The sequence below is a fragment of the Corythoichthys intestinalis genome, chromosome 4, assembly GCF_030265065.1.
Source record: "Corythoichthys intestinalis isolate RoL2023-P3 chromosome 4, ASM3026506v1, whole genome shotgun sequence".
In the NCBI taxonomy this organism is placed as follows: Eukaryota; Metazoa; Chordata; class Actinopteri; order Syngnathiformes; family Syngnathidae; genus Corythoichthys; species Corythoichthys intestinalis.
In genome coordinates this window covers 61628635-61653828 of record NC_080398.1, presented here as the reverse complement: position 1 = coordinate 61653828, position 25194 = coordinate 61628635, and the positions used below count along the sequence as shown (strand labels likewise).

Sequence of the window (25194 nt, the reverse complement as noted above, 5' to 3'; positions counted from 1 at the left end):
ACTATGTCTAAAGGTTGTGCTACAAAGTATTAGGCTGAGGGTGCCAATACTTTTCTCCGGCCTATTTTTGGAGTTTTGTGTAAAATGATAACTTTTTTTTTTTTTTTTATTCTCTTTCGTGTTTTTTCATTGCAAGCAAAATTAATGAAGATATTACTACCAAAGCATTTGTAATTGCAATCATTTTCTTGGAGAAATTGAGCATTATCTGACAGAATTGCAGGGTGCCAATACTTTTGGCCAGCAGTGTAGGAATTTTGGACCGACTAGTTAAAGGTACGTCAGCGACTTTGATTCTGTTCGTTCATATCCCGTTTTATTTTGGTGGGTTCTTCTCTTACTTTGTGTTCTTTCAGGAAGGGTGAAAGTGGGCTGGCAAAAGGGTAAAAGATTCGGCCGAACGGGGCAGAACTGTGCTTTGCACTGTCAAAACTCCATGTTAAAAAAAAAAAACTGCGAGGCTGCCACACACACATCTCATCTCCAAGAAGAAAACAATCTACCAACGTCAGATTTACATACACAAATGTTAACAACAAGTATAATAAAGCGCCTCTGTAGCGTAATCCGTTTCCATAGATATTTATTCCACAGAGCTCTTCAAGCTGCAGCAGTTTATCTAAGTCTGACGGCTTAGTGACAAGTCAAGTCGATGTATACCTGCGCACAGCAAACCACCCTGGACTAAGTTGTCCATTCAATTGGCTGACAGACTGCCATGTGATAAGCATGGATAGTTAGCTCTGATTAGTGCAAATGCAAATGTTTTCTGGAACAGGAAAAAAAAAAAAAAAAAGCTTGTTAAATCCACGAGATAAATAAAGGGCAATGCAACAGAAAATTGATCAGATCTTTAAAAGAAAGGAAAGAGTTGAAGAGGCTTATTTGATTTGATTTTTTCTGATGGGGATGTTCAGAACATCTTTTGTGCACATTTTAATGTGCACTTTGGTCTTATTTTTGTGGATTTATGTTAGGCTTTCCTTATAATTTAAAAAAGTCAATGTTTGCGTGATCTTCATATATTCAATGTGCAAAATGTAAGTCATTGGTACTTGTTTTTGTTAAATGTATAGTACATACATCATTATTATTAAAAAACATATATATATATAATAATAATAAGTAAATGTGTACATCAGCATGCACACACGAAGATAAACATACTGTATAGTATTTGCGCACAAAAAGAAGAGTGCCACGCACACATGAGGAAGAGCGCATTTCCTCCCACGAAGAAGTCGCGCGGTCGAATACGAATATTGTGGGCGAGTTTATGTGATTGTTTTTGATGATGTGCGGATGCTAACTGATACATGCTAATCATTTGTGTGGATTGTTATTTTTGTATCGGCAGCTAGTTATAAATGCAAATTTGAATTGCTGTTATTGAAGATGAAACAGATTTAATTTCATTTTCATTTTAGTTTCATTCTGCAAGTGTTGATGTCATGAGCAGCTTAATAATGTCAGCAAACCACACGGACGTCTGACATCGTCATGAGCATCTTAGTTCGCTGTCTAGCTCAGACTTAGCTCCAACGTCCAACGCAAAGACAGTACAATGGCATAAAATACATGCTTTTGGATTGTTATTTGTGATTTGGGGTGTATTTAGGGGTACTTAAAGGGTTAATCCCAATTTACACGGAAATTCGGGTTACATCGCCAGTGTAGGAACCGAACTTGTTTGTAACCTGGGGACTACCTGTAGTTAATCATTCTGTGTGAGCAACATAACATCATATGTTGCTCACACAGAATGATTAACTATGTACAGAAAAAAATAATAAAAATACATGGAAAGCACAAAAAACAATAAAACGCAAAAACAACGTAAAAAAAAAAAACGCAGAAACAGAAAAAAATTGCAAAAAACACCTCATAAAACATAAAATTGGAAAAGTCGACCAAAAAAATCTGAACCCCCCCCCCCCCCCCCCCCCAAAATCCCCATCAAAACAAGATAAAAATGGCCCCAAAAATTTTTGGGGATTTGGTTATATACAGTAGTCATTATAGGGCAGTCCAACACAAACTGGATACAGTGGTATGAAAAAGTATCTAAACCTTTTGGAATTACTCACATTTCTGCATAAAATTACCATCAAATGTGATCTGATCTTTGTCAAAATCACACAAATGAACCCTGTTGACAAAGATCAGATCGCATTTTGATGGTGATTTTACTTTACTTTTTCCTACCCCTGTATCTAGTGCCGTGAATGGGAGCCAAAGCGTAAACAAGGAAACGACGTCAAAATGCCCCCAAATGAATAGCTGCTTACTGAAAATAAGCCCAAAGCATCCCCAGGCAATTTCTCCAGGAATTGCATTTTCTAGTTAAGCATGAAATACTACAACCGGTCGTATTACGAGAAAATTTTCATTCATTCATTCATTCAGTAAGCTACAGATTAATAAGTAGTTCACCAAAGACTGTATTCAGCAATGATTTATTTTGTAGATGCAGATAAAATCAATTTAATAACAACGCAAGAATAGAAAAGTGGGCCTTTTAAAGCCAGGTAAATAAAAGGCACTTCATATGACTGACCTTAGAGGTACTTTAATTTTCTGCTTTATGCTTGTAGGGGATTAGCACACCTATAAATATTAATGCAGAGTAATTTCCAGACTGCAAATAAGCACTGCTATCTCTGTGTGGGCTTAAAATGGAATCACCTTGATACCCTCTGCTGCACAGGAAGGATGCCTGACTAACAAATATTCAAAGAATAACTAATGAAGGGGATGATAAGTGTTGTAGTGTGGTTGTTTTTAATAGTGTAAACTTTACTGTCAAACTATCAGACTCTATTGCTACAATTGATTTTGAAATTTACAGTAGTTACCAAGATTAATATTATAACAAGGCACCACTTTTATTCACCTGACAAAATACAGCGAGTCCTCGTGTTATGACGTCTTCGACCTTTGATGTTTTGACAGATATGGGATTTTCAAGTGACGATGGTAAATGGTAAATGGTGTTACACTTATATAGCGCTTTTCCACCTTTCAAGGCGCTATCTAAAAAAAAGATTTTCAGCCGATTGCCGGTTTACTTTTTTTCATGCACTTAGATTATGAAATGCATTTTTTTAATTGCTGCAACAGCTTTGAATTTACAATGACATGAGACTTACAGTGGCTATGACATCAAAAATCATGTTTATTTCATATTTCATGTGGTACTGCTTGGATGTGTGTGGAGCGATCGTTTTATATATTTAGTTTTTTTAATCCCACGTAATGAAAACGAGTGACTTCCGGCTACAGTCTCAGGTTAAGGACGAAAGCGAATGTGACCCGGGTCAGCATCTCACAACACAGCATTGCTTTACAGCATGCAGATGGACTGCTGATTCAGCTGATTTTGCGGATTAATTTGTAAATTTTTCGCATTACGCCAGACAAACGGCTGCAGAAAATTGTTGCTGCACCAGGGAGAGGCACACGAGCCTTTTTGGGTTTCAAAAAATTCACCCTGAGATTGGCCAAAACAAGTCCGACAACCGTGGGACCATTGGACTTATGAGGAAGTGAGTAAACATCGTGTTTTGTATTATGTCAAATATTGGGATCATTGCACACGTTTTAATACGGAGGTGGCTTGCATTTTGTGGCTGATTGTCCACCGCGAATGGCACTCGGTCGACAACCGGCGACTTGTTGCACACCCCCTCGGTCCTCTTCGATTGCCCGCTGGGAGAGCGCTATAATCGGCTTCTTGCCCTCTTCGTGTTTCTTGCCCTCTTCGTGTGCCTGGTGTTCTGTCAAATTTTTCACCTTATCAGAAATTGTAATTTGTGTTAAAAATGGGCGCGAATACAGCGATTACAAAGTAAACACTACAACACTACATTTGATCATGGACGGACAAGTAGAAAAGTTCTCCTCAGACACATCCCACCATGTTAGCTGCACACAACAACCGCTCTCTCACTGGTAAGGTAGGTAAGCATTCATTTACGCCATTTTCGTGTTGAACATGTATGCTTACAATGTTACTTGTTTATTTACCACCAGTGGATAACATTGAGAGTCCAACTGAATGTAAAAAAGAGGGCTTTCTCACAGCCACAACATCTTTGGGAGCAAAACAATTTTCAGGGTACAGAATTTGGCAGAACACCGGCAACAGACCACTGGTTCGGCTCGGCAGCTACAGGCTCCTCTGACGTTGGCTGGTTTGTCAGGCAGTGATTCTCCAGCTGCTTCCCCGGCAAACGAGCTCTTCTGCCCACAGCAGGGGAACGACGAGCTGTCACATGCGCGCCGCCGGGGGGTTGCCGATTGACGAAGACAATCGACAACCCTGCCGCCGTGTGACATGATCCAGGGTAGTTTTGTGTGATTTTTCTCTTCGAACGGCGAGAATAGGGTTTTGAAACACCGCTCGGTTCAGGTTAGCATGTCGGCTAGCTGTCACGCCTCCTGGTTTGTTTACACTCTCCGAAACCGGGGCAGGGAAATGACAAAAGCCGGACTAACTCGGGAGATGCAAGAGGTCGACAGTTTTGAACATTATGGAGTAATTTAGCCATGTCGTACCGAATAAATGCATTTTTTAAATTTCATATTCCATTTACCAAAAGACTTATTTGTCATGACCATACAGTTTATTTAGCAATTGGGGAAAAATTCTTAGATGAAAAGAATATCCTGTAAAAATATTGGAGAGATTGAAACAATGACATTTTGCTGCTCTCGTCGTTGCATTGTCCTCGTTCTGAATAATTCCCCCTCAATGGGCTGGCCCTGCCAAAGTCATCCTCCAACTGGGTACGCTAGTGCAGGGTCCCCCCAGGATTGATAAATCTAAATTCAACACTTTTAAGACCTTTTTTAATGCCATTTCAACTGAAAATACTTTTCTCGCACCCATTATTTAGATAATATGGAAAATGAATGAACGAATGAATGAATCATATTAAAAAAATAAAGCACTGAACATCAAATTTAACCTCAATTACTAAGTGTGTTTGACAAAAGAATGCACATTTACTGAAGATACAATTAAAACACATTTTAATATAAGGTCTTTCAGATTTTTTTCCCCCCAGGATAAAATGGATTTTACACTATTTTTGTAAAGCAACTTCAGAAATTACATTTGCAATACAACAGGTTTCCCTTTTAAGAGGACCTAGTCAAGGTGGTAGGTTGGTCATTGTCAAGTTGGTCACCTTAACTGGGGATTGTCAAGTTGGTCACCTTAACTGTAAAGTGCTTGGGAAAATCTTGCAATTGGCAGTGAAAGTTTAAAAAACAGCCACTAAATGGCAGTTTACCATTGATTACCACAAAATAAAAAAGCTACACATGACCATTTCCCTTGGTAATTGTTTTTTTCTAATCACATTACAAGAAGTATACAAAACACGTGTTAATCCTTTGTTAGCTATTGAAGACATTTCTTTTAATCAGATAGAGAAAATCCACACTCTTATTCAATCAAGAAAAACATTTAAATATACCATGAGGTGTTTTACTATCACCTACATTATAATTTGCCTATCACCATGCCATCTTATTCAGATCAACGTTACCCCCCACTACTCCGGTCTATCCATGCTAAGGCTAGTGCACCTGCCAATACCCCATTGAACATGGCTAACTCTTGAGTTAAAACTACGAAATTCACATTCATTCGAAAGGCAAACCATGCAGAAATACATTATTGCATCTAACACATTTTAATTGGAGAAATTGGCAACTTATTTTGAAATGTTAAGCAGGTCCACTGCCTTCACATGACCCATAAACTGCGACCCAAAGTACAGTGCCTTGCAAAAGTATTCGGCCCCCTTGAATCTTGCAACCTTTCGCCACATTTCAGGCTTCAAACATAAAGATATGAAATTTAATTTTTTTGTCAAGAATCAACAACAAGTGGGACACAATCGTGAAGTGGAACAACATTTATTGGATAATTTAAACTTTTTTAACAAATAAAAAACTGAAAAGTGGGGCGTGCAATAATATTCGGCCTCTTTACTTTCAGTGCAGCAAACTCACTCCAGAAGTTCAGTGAGGATCTCTGAATGATCCAATGTTGTTCTAAATGACCGATGATGATAAATAGAATCCAAATGTGTGTAATCAAGTCTCCGTATAAATGCACCTGCTCTGTGATAGTCTCAGGGTTCTGTTTAAAGTGCAGAGAGCATTATGAAAACCAAGGAACACACCAGGCAGGTCCGAGATACTGTTGTGGAGAAGTTTAAAGCCGGATTTGGATACAAAAAGATTTCCCAAGCTTTAAACATCTCTAGGAGCACTGTGCAAGCCATCATATTGAAATGGAAGGAGCATCAGACCACTGCAAATCTTCCAAGACCCGGCCGTCCTTCCAAACTTTCTTCTCAAACAAGGAGAAAACTGATCAGAGATGCAGCCAAGAGGCCCATGATCACTCTGGATGAACTGCAGACATCTACAGCTGAGGTGGGAGAGTCTGTCCATAGGACAACAATCAGTCGTACACTGCACAAATCTGGCCTTTATGGAAGCGTGGCAAGAAGAAAGCCATTTCTCAGAGATATCCATAAAAAGTCTTGTTTAAAGTTTGCCACAAGCCACCTGGGAGACACACCAAACATGTGGAAGAAGGTGCTCTGGTCAGATGAAACCAAAATTGAACTTTTTGGCCACAATGCAAAACGATATGTTTGGCGTAAAAGCAACACAGCTAATCACCCTTAACACACCATCTCCACTGTCAAACATGGTGGTGGCAGCATCATGGTTTGGGCCTGCTTTTCTTCAGCAGGGACAGGGAAGATGGTTAAAATTGACGGGAAGATGGATGCAGCCAAATACAGGAACATTCTGGAAGAAAACCTGTTGGTATCTGCACAAGACCTGAGACTGGGACGGAGATTTATCTTCCAAAAGGACAATGATCCAAAACATGAAGCCAAATCTACAATGGAATGGTTCAAAAATAAACGTATCCAGGTGTTAGAATGGCCAAGTCAAAGTCCAGACCTGAATCCAATGGAGAATCTGTGGAAAGAGCTGAAGACTGCTGTTCACAAACACTCTCCATCCAACCTCACTGAGCTCGAGCTGTTTTGCAAGGAAGAATGGGCAAGAATGTCAGTCTCTCGATGTGCAAAACTGATAGAAACATACCCCAAGCGACTTGCAGCTGTAATTGGAGCAAAAGGTGGCGCTACAAAGTATTAACGCAAGGGGGCCGAATAATATTGCACGCCCCACTTTTCAGTTTTTTATTTGTTAAAAAAGTTTAAATTATCCAATAAATTTTGTTCCACTTCACGATTGTGTCCCACTTGTTGTTGATTCTTGACAAAAAATTACAATTTTATATCTTTATGTTTGAAGCCTGAAATGTGGCGAAAGGTCGCAAGGTTCAAGGGGGCCGAATACTTTTGCAAGGCACTGTATCTGGATGCGACTTGGTCGCCGATCCAATACCTCACATGCTGGTCCAACTGTTTGGACTTGGTTGTCTTGTTGAGGCTTTTGTCAAACATAACAACTAAGGCCTCTGAGCAGTTCCTTACGTTAGCACACAGTACTGTGCGATTGCCTGCTGTTGTGATGTTGATGGTAATGATGCTAACAGCGCGCACGCACGAAGTGCATTATGATTTGTTTGTAGTGCAGTGCATCGTAAAAATTCTACGCGTCATCTTTGTTATGCATTAAAAAAAATAATAATAACTTTGTCACGGATATAATTTAGGTTGCACTGACATGTTCTTCAAAATTAAAACCACGGTGAAAAAATTCCAGACTTACGACAGCTAATTTAATACTTTTAATACCTTTAATAATGGAAAACTAAATTCAATGCTTTTTTAATACTTTTAATACCCCGCGGGTACCCTGTAGTGCGCTATAATGACAGGCAAGGGCTAAACGGCAGATTTAAAGACTAATCTCCCTTCATCTGTGCTTTGCCAAATTGTTGTATGCAGTCGAATAGTCTCAAAATATGATTCTTATCCAGATAATAATGCTTTTTAAGACTTTTTTTAATGCTGTTATAGGCACTTTAAAGGATTAGTCTTGTGCAACCAAACAGACAAACGAAGCAGTTGTTTTTATGATAAATACACACTCAGCAATAAAGGTACATTTTCAAATAATTAAACCATCAGGACTTCGCGATGAGATGTAAAACAAGTGAAGTCCATTGCAAACTAGCGGCAGCCTAGTGTGAAGGGTTCAACGGCAACCCTTTCATTGTGTATGAAGGAGGGTACTTCTTGGTGAAAGTTAGCAGTGGGCGGCCATTTTGGGCGGAACAGCAAGTTTGGATGAATTTGTTCCGAGAGGCGTGGCCCGAAATAGAGCCATACTCTATTTTCAGAGTGCTGCCGTGAGCACTGTCCCTTTCGTGAACGCATTTGAATGCATCACATGGGAGGGAGAGCGTGGTTTCACTCTGCTTGCACAAGCAGTCGCGATTGAAATGAAGCCTGTCGCAATATGCAATAATTCCATTTATCGCACGATAAATTAAAATGAAGGCGGTAATTTTCCCGCTGCGATGTATCGCCTAACGTGCGTGCATGCGTGCGCGTGCAGCAGATATGCGGCGGACGTGCTGTTAAAAGTTCAGCTTCCTGGTTACCAACAGCACAATATGCTGTGATGAGGATTCACTCCGTTTTATTGGCTTCTGGGTATGTTCATTTTACACATTTAAACCTAGCCTAAGAATATGTACAGGTCTTAATCCATGAATCCAATTTTTTCGTGTTTTTACGATTCGAGTGAGGCATTAACTTGACGGCCTGAACATGAAGTCGCATAGAAGTGGAGCATTTCAAATCCGATCTGGGTCACTTTCGTATGTGGTCTAAATCCGATCTGGGCCACATTTTTCCAGAATGTTGCTGGCGGTCTGAACTTTCAAGTCTCCCGAATCGGAATTCATGATGCAATGACATCAGCAAAGCGAAAGCGGCAGGCAGGACAAGAGCGATGTTGTCGTTGTTGTTCATTGTCATCATCATCGGTATCATTGACAGTTACAAGATAGCGTTGTGATAAGAGTAATTAACCCGAAGAAAAGACGAAAACTGACGGAAGAAGCCTGGGCTTATTAAATCCCGTCCCCACCCACTGTAGCTGTGCATTAGCTTCTAGCTTGAACTCTGCTTTTATGCACGTAGCGAGCTTGAACACGGACAGAAAAAAATAGACGAAGAAAATGATAAGCCTGACAATTTTCGATTTTAATTCTATGCGCCGAATGAGCAATATCTCTGTATTGCTTACATGGCCGAGACGGGGCAAATTGACACACCCACGTCATGTCACGCACACAAGTCAAGGCTTATGTGCGTGCGTGTATGCGCGCTATCATTCCATATAAACATTGAATATAGGACTAAACGTGGAATATTAATGTCTGTTATTTGTGTCCTCTTTTTAGAAATATGATCACCCTGGAATGACATACACCTAGCATGTGTCATTTGTTTTGATGACGCTTCTGCGCATGCGGTCACTTTGCTGAGCGCATCTCGGACTGCGAATTAGGTATGCGTGATACTTGAACGAGCTCCATGGACAAAGGCAGTCTGTACGGGCACGCCAAAAAAACAGACATGACAAAAAATCGGATTTGTGCATTAAGACCTGAAATATGAACCTAGGCTGAGTGAAGCCAAATTTTTGTTACTATTACTTAATTAATCTATTTTTCTCTGTTGTTGTTGAAGGGCAATTGTTTGTGTTACTACAACTTCTGTGCCTAAATGCTTAAGTTATTGAAGTGTAATTTTATCTTTCTTTGAAAAAGACATTTTATTTATTCTGTGTTTCTGTGCGGTATTGATATTGTTGTGTTTTACTTAAAAGAGGCATGTTCTATTGTTTTTAGTTGGGATTTCTTAAAAAGTATTTTTGAATTTAAGAGTAAACGTTTATTGCGTTTAAATGGGTGTACTTAATATTACTTGGTATTAGGGCTGCAGCAATCGAATATTTTAGTAATCGAGTAATCGACTGAAAATTCTATCGATTAATCGAGTAATCGGATAAAACTTTTTTTTTTTAGGTAAAGAGTAATACATATACATGAGAAAAAAAAGACATTTAATCCAATATTGGACCATTTTCAGTCAATCAATGTCTTTATTTTCGATGTACATTGTTGAAAACAGCCAACAATTGCATCTAAGATGTGACAAGAAAAAAAAGTCACTGCTTTCACTCAAAAACCTTCTAGGTCTTATAAAAAAAAAATAATAATAATAATAATATTTCTTACCTAAAAATGTAATTAATATAATTGATACCAAAAATCACTTGAAAGCTACGTGGTTTTCCCACGTGTTTCAATTGAATTTCCATTTGTGTCAAGCTATTTTTAAGTTCTAGTTAAGTTTTAAATTAGTCTAAACTGTAAGTACTGATAGGATTTTGAGTTTTTGCAGTGTTCAAAATAAATGTATGATACCTGCTGTATTGGAGCACATTAGGGACCAGTGCTACTTGGTGTTTTATTCAGCAATGACTACTGAGCTAAAACTGACAGTTAGCTTTATTATGTTTTAATGTTACACCCTCATCACTCTACAGTAAGCCTGAACGATATATCGTTTAAACATCGTCATCGCGATGTGCACGTGCGCGATAGTCCCATCGCAAGCACGTGCGATAGTTTTTTTAAAAAAAAATTTAATCCATATACGCCTTGCTTTCTACTCTGAGCACAGGCTCACACCTTCCCTCTCCCAGCCCTTTGTTCCTCTCAGTCACTGCGCACTTGCTTATTAAAGTTAACAATGGCTTTGATCTGGCCAAAGAAGCAGACTTCACACGGGCATCTGTCAATCATCGTTTTACTTGTTAAACAGTTTCTTCAAGGAAGCAGCGCTTGAAAGAACGTGTGTGTGTGTGGAGACATATAAATGCCAGAAGTGATCATGAGGAGTTGGAAATTTCTACATGTCACTCCAACGTCACAGCTAAGGTAGATAAACAGAAGCATTTAATAAAGCAAGCATTTATCTACTACTGTACTTTATTCTTGTTCAAAAATGATTTGTTTGGACAGTTTTGTTTAAAACTGATCATAATTTTGACATATGAAGTGCTTTAAAACCATTTTATATACATTTTTTAAATCACTTTGGGGGAAAAAGTGAGAAAAAAACATGTCTTATATGTATCTCTTCCCAATGCTAAATCTGAATAAATACATTGAGCACAAAAAACACAAACACAAATTTTTTTTTTTTTAATTAAAATTGGGGGGGGGGGGGTGCGCTACTTCGCGGTTTTTCACTTATTGCGGTGGGTTCTGGTCCCCATTAACCGCGAAAACAAGGGATCACTGTACACTGTGGTGATGGTGAGTCATCCAAAGTCTTTCCAAACAGCTATTCAAGTCATCAAGTGAAAATTTCTTTAAAAAATATATATATATATTTTTTAATATCGCAATATAATATCGCAATATATCGCAAACCCCCCCAAAAATCGCAACAATAGTTTTTTCCAATATCGTTCAGGCCTACTCTGCAGCGCTGTGTTTTTACAGATTAAATAAAGCCTGTGTGTAAGACACGTTAGCCACGCATCGACAGTGGTCAAAATCATAAAAACCTATCCCTCTGAAGGGCGTGAGCGAGTGACAGTAACATTATATTTATTAGCGATGAGAAGTCTACTGCTTAAAGATGGCAGCTGTTTACTAACGCTGCCCAGACGCGGCCGAGTCTGTCATTTCGCATCTAGTCCTAAATGAATGCCATATCTATGAGACGCATCGGACACTGGCTGCTGCCACACTAGCATCATGCGGGCGTAGTTTTTAGCGACGACGGCTTAGTTTGTAGCGGCTGTCGGCTGCGGTAAGTTTTTTTTTTTTTTTTTTTTATTGCTTCTTCCTCTACGCACGTCCCATCAGCGCTTTGTCCCGCATTAAAACTAGTCCGGGCAAAACGTGATGCGTAGAGCTGGTAAAATTAAACGATTCCTCGAGGTGAATAAAATTACTCGGATCAGTTTTTAAACTCAAGTTACTCGAGTTGCTCGAGTATTTGTTTCAGCTCTACTTAGTATAATTACCATATACAGTGGTACCTCTACATACGATCGCTTCGACACACGAACTTTTCGACATCCGACGTAAAATTTGACTCGCCATTTGTTTCACCATCCGACGACATGTTCGAAATATGACGACAATGGCAGCACCGCAGACGAATGCACGGCGGATTTTCTTGTGTGACAAATCAACACTGGTTTCAGAAAAGGTTGGTACAGGTGGTGAAACAAGGAAAAAGTTGACGCTTACCTTCTAAATGACAGAAAAATATGAGCGTAGGGTGGGCATCCGTGAAATGGCTCAACAATACATCTCCACGGTCCTCCTCCGACCATCGTTCGCCAGTCTTTATAAATTAAGCTGACAATTCTTATTGTGGTAACATCTCCAGAGAAATCGCCAACTTCGCCACGTTTTTATCATTTATTTCACAACTTATTCAAAACAAATGGTGTTAAATGGTAAATGGTGTTACACTTATATAGCGCTTTTCCACCTTTCAAGGCGCTCAAAGCGCTTTACACTATCTCAAACACCTTCTGTCTGCCGCAATTGACGGTGTTCTCAAGAAAGCATTCAAAGTGAAAGTGAAACTCAAGCTCACCGGTCTCTCTGGCACGTCAGCTCCGCGGTGCGTTCAGGGTCAGCAAAAAACGTCCGCCACATTAGAACCCGATTCGTTACATTAATACAGGAATTATTATTATTATTATTATTATTATTCCGATTTTGATTTATAATTTATTTGTTTTGCTATGTGTAATTGCCATTTGTAATAGTACCAGCAGTATTTTTTAAGGATTTAGTGAAGGTTTTTGGGCTGTGGAACGAATTAATGGAATTATAATGTATTCCTATGGGAAAATCCTGCTCGACATACGACCATTTCGACTTACAAACAAGGTCCTGGAACGGATTAAGTTCGTATGTAGAGGTACCACTGTACTGTGTTCTTACTGTGTTACTGTAAATTGGGTAAAAAAAAAAACTTTTTTGGAGGGCGCAATAATATCGCATATCGCAATAATTTATGAGAGAATTTATCGCCCACTAAAATTTGTTAATGCGACAGGCCTAATTGAAATATTTCTAGGGAAAACGTCAGAGAAAGTCTAACATCGTTACTTGGGATGTTACAACTGTTGCACAGTTGCTCACTCACCACTTGGAAAATAACAAATAGACACATGATGTGTTGTCACATATATTTTGTGGAACTGGAAAACTGGAAACCAGGCAAAAGCGTGCATAACAGTGGACGAGACAGGTGGAGCCTCCCTGGGCGCCCGTTTCGTGAGTCTCGCTCTCCTGGAAGTGGCGACAATTTTACAGTCGAAAAGAGTCTTGGCGTACCTTTCCATTCCATTTGGTGGTTTAACTTTTCCATATGTATTTTATATATATTCCAGTTCGCTCGGCATCGAGTCGGGAGGGGGCGACCCCGCCGCTGGCCGAGCGGCGACCGCGACACACATCGTACACCTCCAACTTCTTTTTTCTCTGTTGTATTTTCCCTTAGGAAACCAGCTCGTTATATTATCGCCAACTAGTGGACCATGCAGGACTTTGTCAGCAATAAAAACCATTAAAAAAACTGCAATGTTACTGTTTGCACATGTGTAAGTAGATTAAAAAATATTCGCACTGGCTCTAATTTTAGTCACAAAATTCGACCGTTTGGTGCAGTCTGGAGCCCTGCCTACGGGGTTTTTATGCACTATCACTGTTTTTAAAAATGATGTACTGTAATATTGCGAAAGCTTATCCACAAAATAGCTAAGGACCACTGTAGATAAAGGCAGACAAACATTCATGTTAAATGAAATTCTCTTAACCTGTTTTTCACACTGGCCGTAGTCCGGACCTTGTTCTGGTTGGAAGATGGAGGTTTCCCCATGGTTTTTAGCCATCTCAATTAGCCCCATAGCCGTTCTCACTGTAGCGTTACGAGCATGGACGAAAACCATTACCTGACAGAAAAAATAGAAAGAAAAAAAAAGATGATGAACTTTAATTTACTAGTTTAATATCACAAAGTTAACTATTTCCCGCCGATACGCAAAAAGGTATAATTGACTTCTGTTATTGAAGTAAAGTGATTTAATGACATCAACAACCTTTATATCCGCAACACTTCCTTCCATTATTTATGATTTCTTTTTCACGGGCTTTATGTTTTCTCTTTAAAAAGAAAACAAAAATTTTCATTTTTGCCCCCTTCCACTCTGTGGTCTGGCACGTCATGAGGACGTTGCCACAATCAATCACATCCATAACACTAAATATGAGGATTTTTTTTTGTTTGGCTTTTTTTCCAGTTTGTGCTACTGATCAGGGTTGTTTCTGGTCATTGTGTGAGTGTCTCCAAATTGGACACAAATGTTATTAAATGTATCTTATCTGAAAAAGGCAGAATGGATAAATACCTGATGGCCAGCTTTGACTTGTTCAACAACTTTGTTGTAGCAAACCTCCTCCATGTCATGAATTTGCTGGATCTAAGCAGAAAAGAATGTAATACAGATTAATGTGTTAACAACACCAATATGGGAATTGTGACTCATGAATTAAATGTTGTAATTAGAGGTGTGCGAAATTTCCGATTCTTAGATTATTCGCGATTCGACCGTGGAAGATTCGAGAACGATTCACAAACATCCAAATTCCGATTATTGAAATATGTCAACTAAAGCACACTAAAACACACTCAGCGCGCCGCGCGTTCTTCGGGACGCAATGAGGAACGGAGCGAGAGTAGCTAGACATCATGCTTGTCATTACCTGGCCCCTCGGGTAATGCCAATGCTCAACTCACGGCTCTAGCTCAACTCATGCCGCGAGATAAAAAAAAACAAAACAACATACCTGACTGCTGCCGACAGATGCAACAAAGTACGTCCAAGTAATGTTACGGTAGATATCATATTTATATAGGACTAGATGCACATTAGACTCGGTGGCGATAGCAGCACGTGGACAGAAAGGTAGATGCGGGCGTTAGTAAACGGCCGCCATCTTAAAGCAGTAGACTATGGAGGTAGATTTGTGTCTTTATTATTCAATCCAAAAAAAAGTTGCTTCGATCAAATAAAAAGTTGCTTCAATCAAAATATATATTTTCAATCGAAGAAAACGTCACTTCAATCAAAAAAAATGTGTTTGAATGCAAAAATAAATTTGAAACTCAAAAAAATATATTTATATATATATATATATTTTTTTTTTTATTAAAGTCAAGTTTTTTTTTATTGAAACACCATTTTTGATTGAAGTCATGTAATTTTGCGTTTGGACCACATTTTGGCTAGGACATTTGTGTCTTTATTATTCAATCAAAAAATAAATTGCTTCAAACAAAAAAATATATATTTTCAAAAGAAAAATCACTTCAATCATTTTTTTTTTTTCCCAAATCAATCGTAGAAAAAAAGGTTTGAATGTGAAAAAATATTTGAGACTCAGAAATTCACATTTGAACACTTTATTTTTCATTCAAACTGTTTTCTTTGATTGAAGCAATCCTTTTTGTGTTTCAGCCATATTAGGGGTAGGACATTTGTGTCAAAATCATTCAATCGCAATAAAAGTTGCTTTAATCAAAAAACTATTTTTAATCAAAGAAAAAAATCCTTTTCAAAAACTTTTTTTTTTTAAATATATTTTTTATTTGAAATATATATATATATATATATATATATATATATATATTTTATTGAAGTGTCACTTTTTTTGAAAAGCAAAAAGTTTTAAACTTTTTTTTTTTCACAGTGGAAAAAGTTTTGAACACACTTTTTTTTTTTGAAGTGGAAAAAGTTTTGAAGGCACTTTTTTTCGATTGAATCATTTTGACACAAAGATTCAACTTCAACGCTAGTTCCGGTGTGTTTGATTGGCAGGTGGCTACGCCAATGACATAAAAGTATGAAGCAAGCATAATGGCCACCAGGCCTCCATCCAGCCATCGGAGTCTGTTGGAGTCTAAGCCGAATATAGGGCACCGGTACGGGCGTGTGACATAGGCATTTCACCGGAGTACCCGCAACGGTACGGTGCCCTGTCGTGGCACACTGGTCGGACCCCGATATCACCCCCCAGGCGTCGGCTGTCGAGTGGACGGCCCGCGAATGATACGGCACTCATTCAAAGCTGAAGCGATGGGGCTGCCGGCGTGGACGCCGGCGACTCGCCGGTAGTCCACTCGCTTACTGGGCAGGCTAGTGTCGGGCCACTCGCCGACCACTCCCGTACCGGCGCGTCGCGGACACTCCGGTTGGAACCAATTGCCAACCGTCACGTCAGGGCAGCGCGTGAAGTTCGCCGTGTTAAATCACATTAAGCAACAGGGCACCGTACTCGGGTGAAATGCCGATGTCACACGCCCGTACCGGTACCCTATATTCGGCTTAGACTCCAACAGACTCCGATGGCTGGATGGAGGCCTGGTGGCCATTATGCTTGCTTCATACTTTTATGTCATTGGCGTAGCCACCTGCCAATCAAACACACCAGAACTAGCGTTGAAGTTGAATCTTTGTGTCAAAATGATTCAATCGAAAAGAGGTGCCTTCAAAACTTTTTCCACTTCAAAAAAAAAAAGTGTGTTCAAAACTTTTTTCACTTTGAAAAAAAAAAGTTTAAAACTTTTTGCTTTTCAAAAAAAGTGACACTTCAATGAAAATATATATATTTCAAATAAAAAATATATTTAAAAAAAAAAAGTTTTTGCAAATGATTTTTTTCTTTGATTAAAAATAGTTTTTTGATTAAAGCAACTTTTATTGCGATTGAATGATTTTGACACAAATGTCCTACCCCTAATATGGCTGAAACACAAAAAGGATTGCTTCAATCAAAGAAAACAGCTTGAATGAAAAATAAAGTGTTCAAATGCGAATTTTTGAGTCTCAAATATTTTTTCACATTCAAACCTTTTTTTCTACGATTGATTTAAAAAAATTTGATTGAAGTGATTTTTCTTTTGAAAATATATATTTTTTTGTTTGAAGCAATTTATTTTTTGATTGAATAATAAAGACACAAATGTCCTAGCCAAAATGTGGTCCAAACGCAAAATTACATAACTTCAATCAAAAATGGTGTTTCAATCAAAAAAAACTTGACTTTAATCAAAAAAATAAAATTCAATCAAAGAAAAATAAGTTTTCAAATATATTTTTTTGAGTTTCAAATTTATTTTTGCATTCAAACACTTTTTTTTTGGTTGAAGTGACGTTTTCTTCGATTGAAAATATATATTTTGATTGAAGCAACTTTTTATTTGATCGAAGCAACTTTTTTTTTGATTGAATGATAAAGACACAAATCTACCTCCATAGTAGACTTCCCTGCAAGGCTGTTGTAGCAAACCTTCCAAGCGAACCTAATTAACTTTTTAGCTAAAATACTCCTAAATCGGTAAAATATTGACTTGAATCTATCTTTAAAATAGTTTTAAAACTTTCACATTTTGAAAGTAGACAAAAGGGAAATTATGGAATAACGGGAGCAATTTTAACAACTTTAACGGTTTATTCACAACATTAAGTTAATTGAATGTAGTTTAAAGCTGCTGATACAGAATGGGGATTTGAGTTTATCATTTATTGTTTTGAACTGTTAACTTGATACTGAAATAGTCGTTTATTTAAGCCTGCAAGGCTTTAAAAAAAAATTTTTTTTTTTTTTTTTTACAGTTTTTGTAAGTAATGTACAAAACATTAAAAGCAGCTAATATGGGGGGGGGGGCTTGGGGGGGGTCATCAATAATCGATTTATAATCAAATCTTAGCCTCTGAATCATAATCGAATCATTACGTGCCCAAAGATTCCCACCTCTAGTTGTAATGTAACAAAATCGTATTCAAATACATTGCAATTAGTGTTCTTTTACCTTGTTAGTAGTTTTGATACCGACGAACGTTTGTCCGAGGGGTACGGGTCTGAAACGACCGTCGAAGAAGAAGAGGCCAATGTACGGGTTGACATGCAAGAAGGTGGCCACATCCAGATAGTTTGGAAGAGTGGCTGACAATCCGAGAATCCTAATCATACTCTGGGTGGACTCCACCTGGTAGTCAAAAACATGAGTTTACATAATTAGGAACAAGAAATCATTGTTCTACATCAATACAGTTAAAATGCTAAATAATGTGAATTAGAATCTACAATTTACTCCTGGGGAATGTCATAAAGATGGCTCTCTGGTGGTCAGAACAATAGCTATTATGAGGGTTGGGAATTGTTGGCATGACGCCAATTGGATCAGTGAGATTTTTGAAATTTTTTAGTTACACGTTAATTGTAAATAAGCCAATTGGGGGGGGGGGGGGGGGGGGTGATATTAAACTATATCCTAAAATGCAATTCATTGTTTTTTCGTGGCAATCAAAATGATTTTCTCGCTAATACACTTCCAATCCATTTGAACTGGGAGGGTAGTTTATTCGCTGCCATCCATGGCAACCAATGAGTTAATTTTGGGGCATTTCAGGTCATTTCCTCTTGATTTTCTTCCCTAACAGGACACCTTGGATTACAAGCCAGGTTCGCACTCTCCTCTTTGCCTGTGACTCTGCTATCAGGTATGGTGGCCGTTCCCAAGAAGACTCCTATATGCGGCCCCAATGACTACCGCCCAGTCACCCACACCCCAGTTATTATGAAATGTTTTGAAAGGCTGGTCCTTCAGCACATCAAGGACAATCTCCCCCCACCACACTTGATTCCCACCAGTTTGGGCCAAACAGATCCACGGAAAATGCAATCACTATAGTTCTGCACACTGTGCTCAGTCACCTGGATCAACAACACATCTATGCCAAGATGCTCTTCGTGGACTATAGTTTGGCGTTTAACACCATTATCCTGGCCATTTTAATCGACAAACTCACTATGTGGGGTCTCCCCTCATGCACTTGCTCCTGGATCATGAATTTCTTAGACAAGAGACCCCTGGTTGTGAAACTTGGCCACCACCACTCCTTCACCCTTACACTGAGTACCAGAACACCACAAGGCTGCGTGCTCAGTCCTCTTCTATACTGCCTTTGCACCTACGACTGCAGCCTGATCCACAGGAACAACGTCATTGTCAAATTTGCTGACGGCACCAATGTCATTGGACTGATCTCCAGTGGTGACGTGACGTGGTGCTGACCAAAGGCCCAGTTGAAGCCTGTGACCGTGTGCTTTGGTCAGATGAGACCATGATTGAGCTTTTTGGAACCAAACACTCTAAATGGGTCTGGCGTGCCACGAAAGATGCGCATGCTGAAAAGCACCTCAGTTGAAGGTATGCTGAAAAGCAGGCCAGTTGAAACCTGGGACCGTGTGCTTTGGTCAGATGAGACCAAGATTGAGCTTTTTGGAACCAAACACTCTAAATGGGTCTGGGGTGCCACGAAAGATGCGCATGGTGAAAAGCACCTCATACCCACTGTAAAGTATGGGGGTGGGTCAGTGATGCTGTGGGGCTGTTTCGCTTCCAAATGGTAATGGTAATGGTGTTGTACTTATATAGCGCTTTTCCACCTTTCAAGGGCCCTGGGGACCTTGTTAGGGTGCATGGCATCATGAATGCTTTGAAATACCAGGACATTTTAAATCCAAATCTGTTGCCCTCTGCCCGAAAGCTGAAGATAGGGTCGTCACTGGGTCTTTCAGCAAGACAATGACCCAAAACATATGGCCAAATCTACACAGAAATGGTTCACCAGACACAAAATCAAGCTCCTCCCATGGCCATCTCAGTCCCCAGACCTTGTTTTGTTGGCAAAAGGGGGTTGTACAAAGTATTAACACCAGGGGTGCTAATAATTGTGACACACATTATTTGATGTCAAATAATTATTTATTAACAATATTATGTGGGATTTTTCCTCACTGAATAAATGCACTTGTATAGAAGGTTGGGTTTTTTCTCTTTTTTTTCCCCTTAAGGTCCCATATTATTTGAATTAAAAAAAAATATTAAAAGCTAAAAAACACATCTTAACCAGGGGTGCCAATAATTATGGAGGGCACTGTATTGTGAACATATAACAGCAACTATGTCGCATTTTTGTGTCGTTGTCGTCTCGTCAAAAGACAACTGGCATTCGTCTCGTTATATTTTAGTTTCCGAAGAAGCGTTTTTAGCTCGTCATTATCACCATCATGATGATTAAATATGTTTGTTACTGTCATCGATGATGAAAGCGACAATTGTTGCTAGCAACCTGGTTGTCATAGCCAAGGCCTGAAATGTATCACTTTGAAAAAAACAGATGCCTGTTTGGATCCATGTGTGACTAAAGTGAGTCCACATGCATTCCTGGGCAATTATAGCTACAAAGTATCAGCAACATTTAAGTTGAAAAATCTTACTTACTGATAATGTGTTCCTATACCTGTCTGAGGGTCCGGGCCACAAGGCTCTCCAGTACTGGTCCTCGATCTTCATGAAGAAGGTGAACTTCATCCAAGATTAGCAGACGTACTATCTGGGAGAGAGCAATGTCTCCAACACTCTTTCTTGTCACAACATCCCACTTCTCTGGAGTGGTAACCAACATCTGAAACATAGCAAAATGATGTACATTAAAGAAATTGTTATTGCACTTATTTAGCACTGCTTTTACAGTCCATTGTGCCTTACATATAACTTTCTGCAGGCTCATGAGCTGCATGTCATTTGGTGTAAATATACCATAATACAAATGTGAACACATGCGGATTAGAGTCCAGTGTGGTTTACATGTGAACAAATAGTTTTCTTTAGGGAATTTCAGCGGTGCGGCTTATAGTCAGGTGCGACTTAATATTCTGAAAATGTTGGTAGTTACAGACTAATTATTATTCCAACAGCTCTAAACAATTTTTACGTAGATGACTGCTTGAAGAGCGGAGCTACAGAAGACGATCTTTGGTCTTTGGTGAAAGACCATCGCAATTTGTGCGCCAACGGAGGATTCAAATTGACAAAATGGACAAGCCGTAACAGAAATGTGCTTAAGTCAATACCAGAAGAAGACAGAGCAAAGGCAACAAGGGCTGCAGCTATCGAATATTTTAGTAATCGACTGAAAATTCTATCGATTAATCGAGTAATCGGATAAAACATCTTTTTTTTTTTTTTTTTTTTTTAGGTAAAGAGCAATTATAAATATACATTAGTTTTTTTTTGTTTGTTTTTTTAGGTAAAGAGCAATTATAAATATACATGAGGAAAAAAGACATTTAATCCAATATTGAACCATTTTCAGTCAATCAATGTCTTTATTTTCGATGTACATTGTTGAAAACAGCCAACAATTGCATCTCAGATGTGACTAGAAAAAATTGACTGGTTTTACTCAAACTTCTAGATCTTATTTAAAGAAAAAAAACATATTTCTTACCTAAAAATGTAATTACGCTTGATAACACACATCTGTTGAAAGCTACGTGTTTTTCCCACGTTTTTCGATTGAATTTCCATTTGTGTCAAGCTATTTTTAAGTTCTAGTTAAATTTTAAGTTAACTGTAAGTACTGATAGGATTTTGAGTTTTTGCAGTGTTCAAAATAAATGTATGATACCTGCTATATTGGAGCACATTAGGGACCAGTGCTACTTGGTGTTTTATTCAGTAATAACTACTGAGCTAAAACTGACAGTTAGCTTTATTATGTTTTAATTTTACACCCTCATCATTCTACAGCGCTGTGTTTTTACAGATTAAATAAAGCCTGTATGTAAGACACGTTAGCCACGCATCGACAGTGGTCATACTCAATAGAAACCTAGCCCTCCGAAGGGCTAACGTTACATGAGCGAGTGACAGTAACATTATATTTATCAGCGATGAGAAGTCTACTGCTTAAAGATGGTGGCTGTTTACTAACGCTGCCCAGACGCGGCCGAGTCTGTCATTTCGCATCTATTCCTAAATGCGTGCGATATCTATGAGACGCAACGGAAACTACCTGCTACCACACTAGCATCATGCGGGCGTAGTTTTTAGCAATGGCGGCGTAGTTTGCAGCGGCTGTCGGCTGCAGTAAGGTTTTTTTTTTTTTTTTTTTTTTTTTTTTTTAAATTGCTTCTTCCTCTACTCACGTGACATCAGCGCGTTGTCCCGCATTAAAAGTAGTCCGGGCAAAACGTGATGCTTAGAGCTGGCAAAATTAAACGATTCCTCGAAGTGAATAAAATTACTCGGATCAGTTTTTAAACTCTAGTTACTTGAGTTGCTCGAGTAGTCGTTTTCAGCTCTAAAGGCAACTAAAGCTCTGGACATCAAGTATGAAGATCTACAAGTTAAGAGAGCACTTGCCATCCAGTGGGATACAGAAACTGACATGTTTGTGTACAGTGACAAGAAGAGGAATCTTGGCTGCTGTCAACTCTATTTACGACCCACTTGGCTTACTGCCACCAGTGTTTCTGCCTCCCAAGCTCCTGCTTAAAAGTCTTTGTAAAGAGCAATGTGGATGGGATGAAAACATCAGTGAAAAGCATTAGAAGTATTGGAAAAGAGCAATAAAAGATGTGATGCACCTTTCCAACTTCTGTGTAAACAGGTGCGTAAAGCCTGTAAACTTTGGAGCCACCGTTTCTCCACAGTTGCACCATTTTTCAGATGCCTCAGAGTATACCTATAGCACTGCATGATGGAGATCCTTCATGATGGGAAAATAGAGTGTGACCCCACTCAAACCGGGATACCGAGGATAGAAATGACAGTAGCAGTGGTTGGAGTGAAAGTAGACAAAATGCTACGTGAAGAATGTCATATGCCGCTATAGCCATCTCCCTTCGGGACTGATCGCACTAAAGTTCTCAAATATATCGACAACAACTCGATTTAAAATATTTCTGGCCAGCAGAATAAATGTGATTCGAGAAGCTACAAAACTGTGCCAGTGAAAGTACGTAAAAAAAGCTGAAAAAAACATCAGATTTAGCCAGTCGGGGCATGAAGGCAAATGACCTGCCACAATCACAAGTGTGAATGAAGGGACAGAGTTTCCTGCTGAACAATCAGTTTGACTGGCCAGAACAATCTTTGCAAAGGAAAGAAAGCTTTCAAAATGACCCCGAGATCAAGAACGTGGCAAAAGTTAACGCTATCAAAGTGGACGACATTGTGGATCCAATTAACAAGTTCATTAACTTCTACTCAGAATGGCAAAAACTGAAAAGAGCCGTAGCATGGATTCTAAAAATAAGGAGGATTCTGCAACAACTGAAGGATGAAAGTAAAGAGTCCTCAAAACTTACCAGCCAACAAGAAAGGTATGCTGACCAACAATGGTCAAGAAGATAGAAGCAAATCCAGTCCGTGGCAGATTTGCTCTGGTCCAAATGGACTCATGATTTTCTTCCTCTCTTACAACAACGGCAAAAGTGATCAACGACAAGACGGAGCTAGACTGAAGGAGACGTCGAGCTACTCGTAGACAACACTTTCCCGCAAAACACCTGGCTCCTTGGGAGAGTGGTTGGAGCTCTACCAAATTGGAGCGGTGTGGTTCAGAGAGTCAGGATAAAGACCAAGACCAGTATTCTGAAGAGACCAGTAACCTAACTCTGCTTGCTTGCAGTGGATTAGAGAACTTTGTGAAAACAGTTCACAAGGGACTTGAAGTAATTTGTTAATGGACTTTAATGTTATTGTTTAATATTTTCAAAGTTAATAATTTTTTAGTCTACCTGCCTATCCAATCAAGGGCCGGGTAATGTCAGAGTAAATTGAGCAATGTCACGTGATTCGTCGTAGGGAGGAAGAAACATGCTTTCAAGTAAGCAGTTCAAAGGAGCATGCTTCAATGCCAGCCGATGTGGAAGCAAGACAGCTTTTTGACTACATCAGCAGCAGCAGCTCAATAGCAGATTACCACATCAGTACAAGGTTCAAAGACAAAGTTGTCCTGTCGTTGTCTACAGCATCAAGACTCATCGTTTGCCTGGCTTCAAGTTGCGTGTTTGGAATATCGCACCAATAATTTATATTGCTCATGATCGCTCTTTTTTAACAGTGGGAAATTACAAATAGTGACTGGAGTTGTAGTCTGCGCAATTTCAAGACGCTTATCCAGATGACTGCAAGTAAAGACATGATAACAGGATCCGCAACAACAAATCTTTTGAACATATGAAGTTGAAACGTGTGTAAGAACCTGGTCATCAGTGATATGACTTCTTAAGTGTCTCATTATAAATGCAGTTTGTTGAGGCCTCACAAGTTAATGCTGTGCTGAAGAATAGTTGAATGAACCTAAACAAAGGTTCTGGAAAGTGAAGCACTGCTGTAACAATCCCTTCACATTTACACTGTTGCGCCTACTAGGTTAAACGTGTTTAAATTGTGCCTCACCTGCGATCTTGTCCGAGAAAAGGTTAATTCACTGTCAATCGGGAAAGGGGTGTGGATTCGCATTTAAGCGGAAGCTGGGTCGGCGTGGCTGTCAATCATGTTCACGTTGCCAAAAGAGACACACACCGCCGGTGAGTTTGTGCACATGTACTTCTATTTATGTTATGTATTTTCACCTACTGCATTGCTTTTAGACGGTTCGGTGTTTTTTTTATGGCGATCGCTTGATAACCTTCCAGTTTGTGTGTTACGAGATCCGCTGAGAGTTGACAGTTGATGACTGGGGCGTTGGTTTAGCGTAGCCACTGAGTCAATCTCGCAGCGAATCAGCGAGCGGTGCAGGTCACACAGTGAACCATTGGTAATGTAGTATCAGGACCCGCTGTATCTGTGCTTTTTAATCTGAGTGCTTGTGTGAAAAAAACTACATTTCCTCATGCTATTAGCCGCCACCTTTTCCAAGCATTGGACGGCGTTCGTGACTTGTTGAAGTGTCTCAATGATGCAGCTATTGCCTAAAGAATAACGATTAAACGGTTAAAAAATGTAAAATGTGATTTTAAAATAATGCATAACATTTGGTTATTGCAATCTGAGCAACTTAATTGTGAATGAATTATACATATTATGCAAAGTGTATTATTTAGTCATTACTATATAAAGAAGCTTTGTATATATTTGTATTTAGCATTATCATCATTTGTATATTTATACAAATACATACATTCTTTGTTTACATTTATAGGTTTATAACCTGCTTGGTGTTTGCTATTTACTACTCCAAAAAATCAACAATAAAAACCCAACAATA

The 25194-nt window shown here is 39.0% G+C and overlaps 1 protein-coding gene across 2 annotated transcripts in view; it reads right to left on the bottom strand.

Moving 5' to 3' along the window:
* The window catches only part of ascc3 (activating signal cointegrator 1 complex subunit 3), a 135416-nt gene that overhangs the window by 84248 nt on the left and 25974 nt on the right, over positions 1–25194 (bottom strand). For both annotated transcript variants that reach the window (XM_057833642.1, XM_057833641.1), the window contains exons 11-14: positions 20434–20598; positions 17937–18113; positions 14473–14544; positions 13882–14016 (exon numbers count right to left, since the gene is read on the bottom strand). In XM_057833642.1, coding sequence (XP_057689625.1) covers positions 13882–14016; positions 14473–14544; positions 17937–18113; positions 20434–20598 — 549 coding nt within the window. The remainder of the gene's footprint in view (positions 1–13881; positions 14017–14472; positions 14545–17936; positions 18114–20433; positions 20599–25194) is intronic.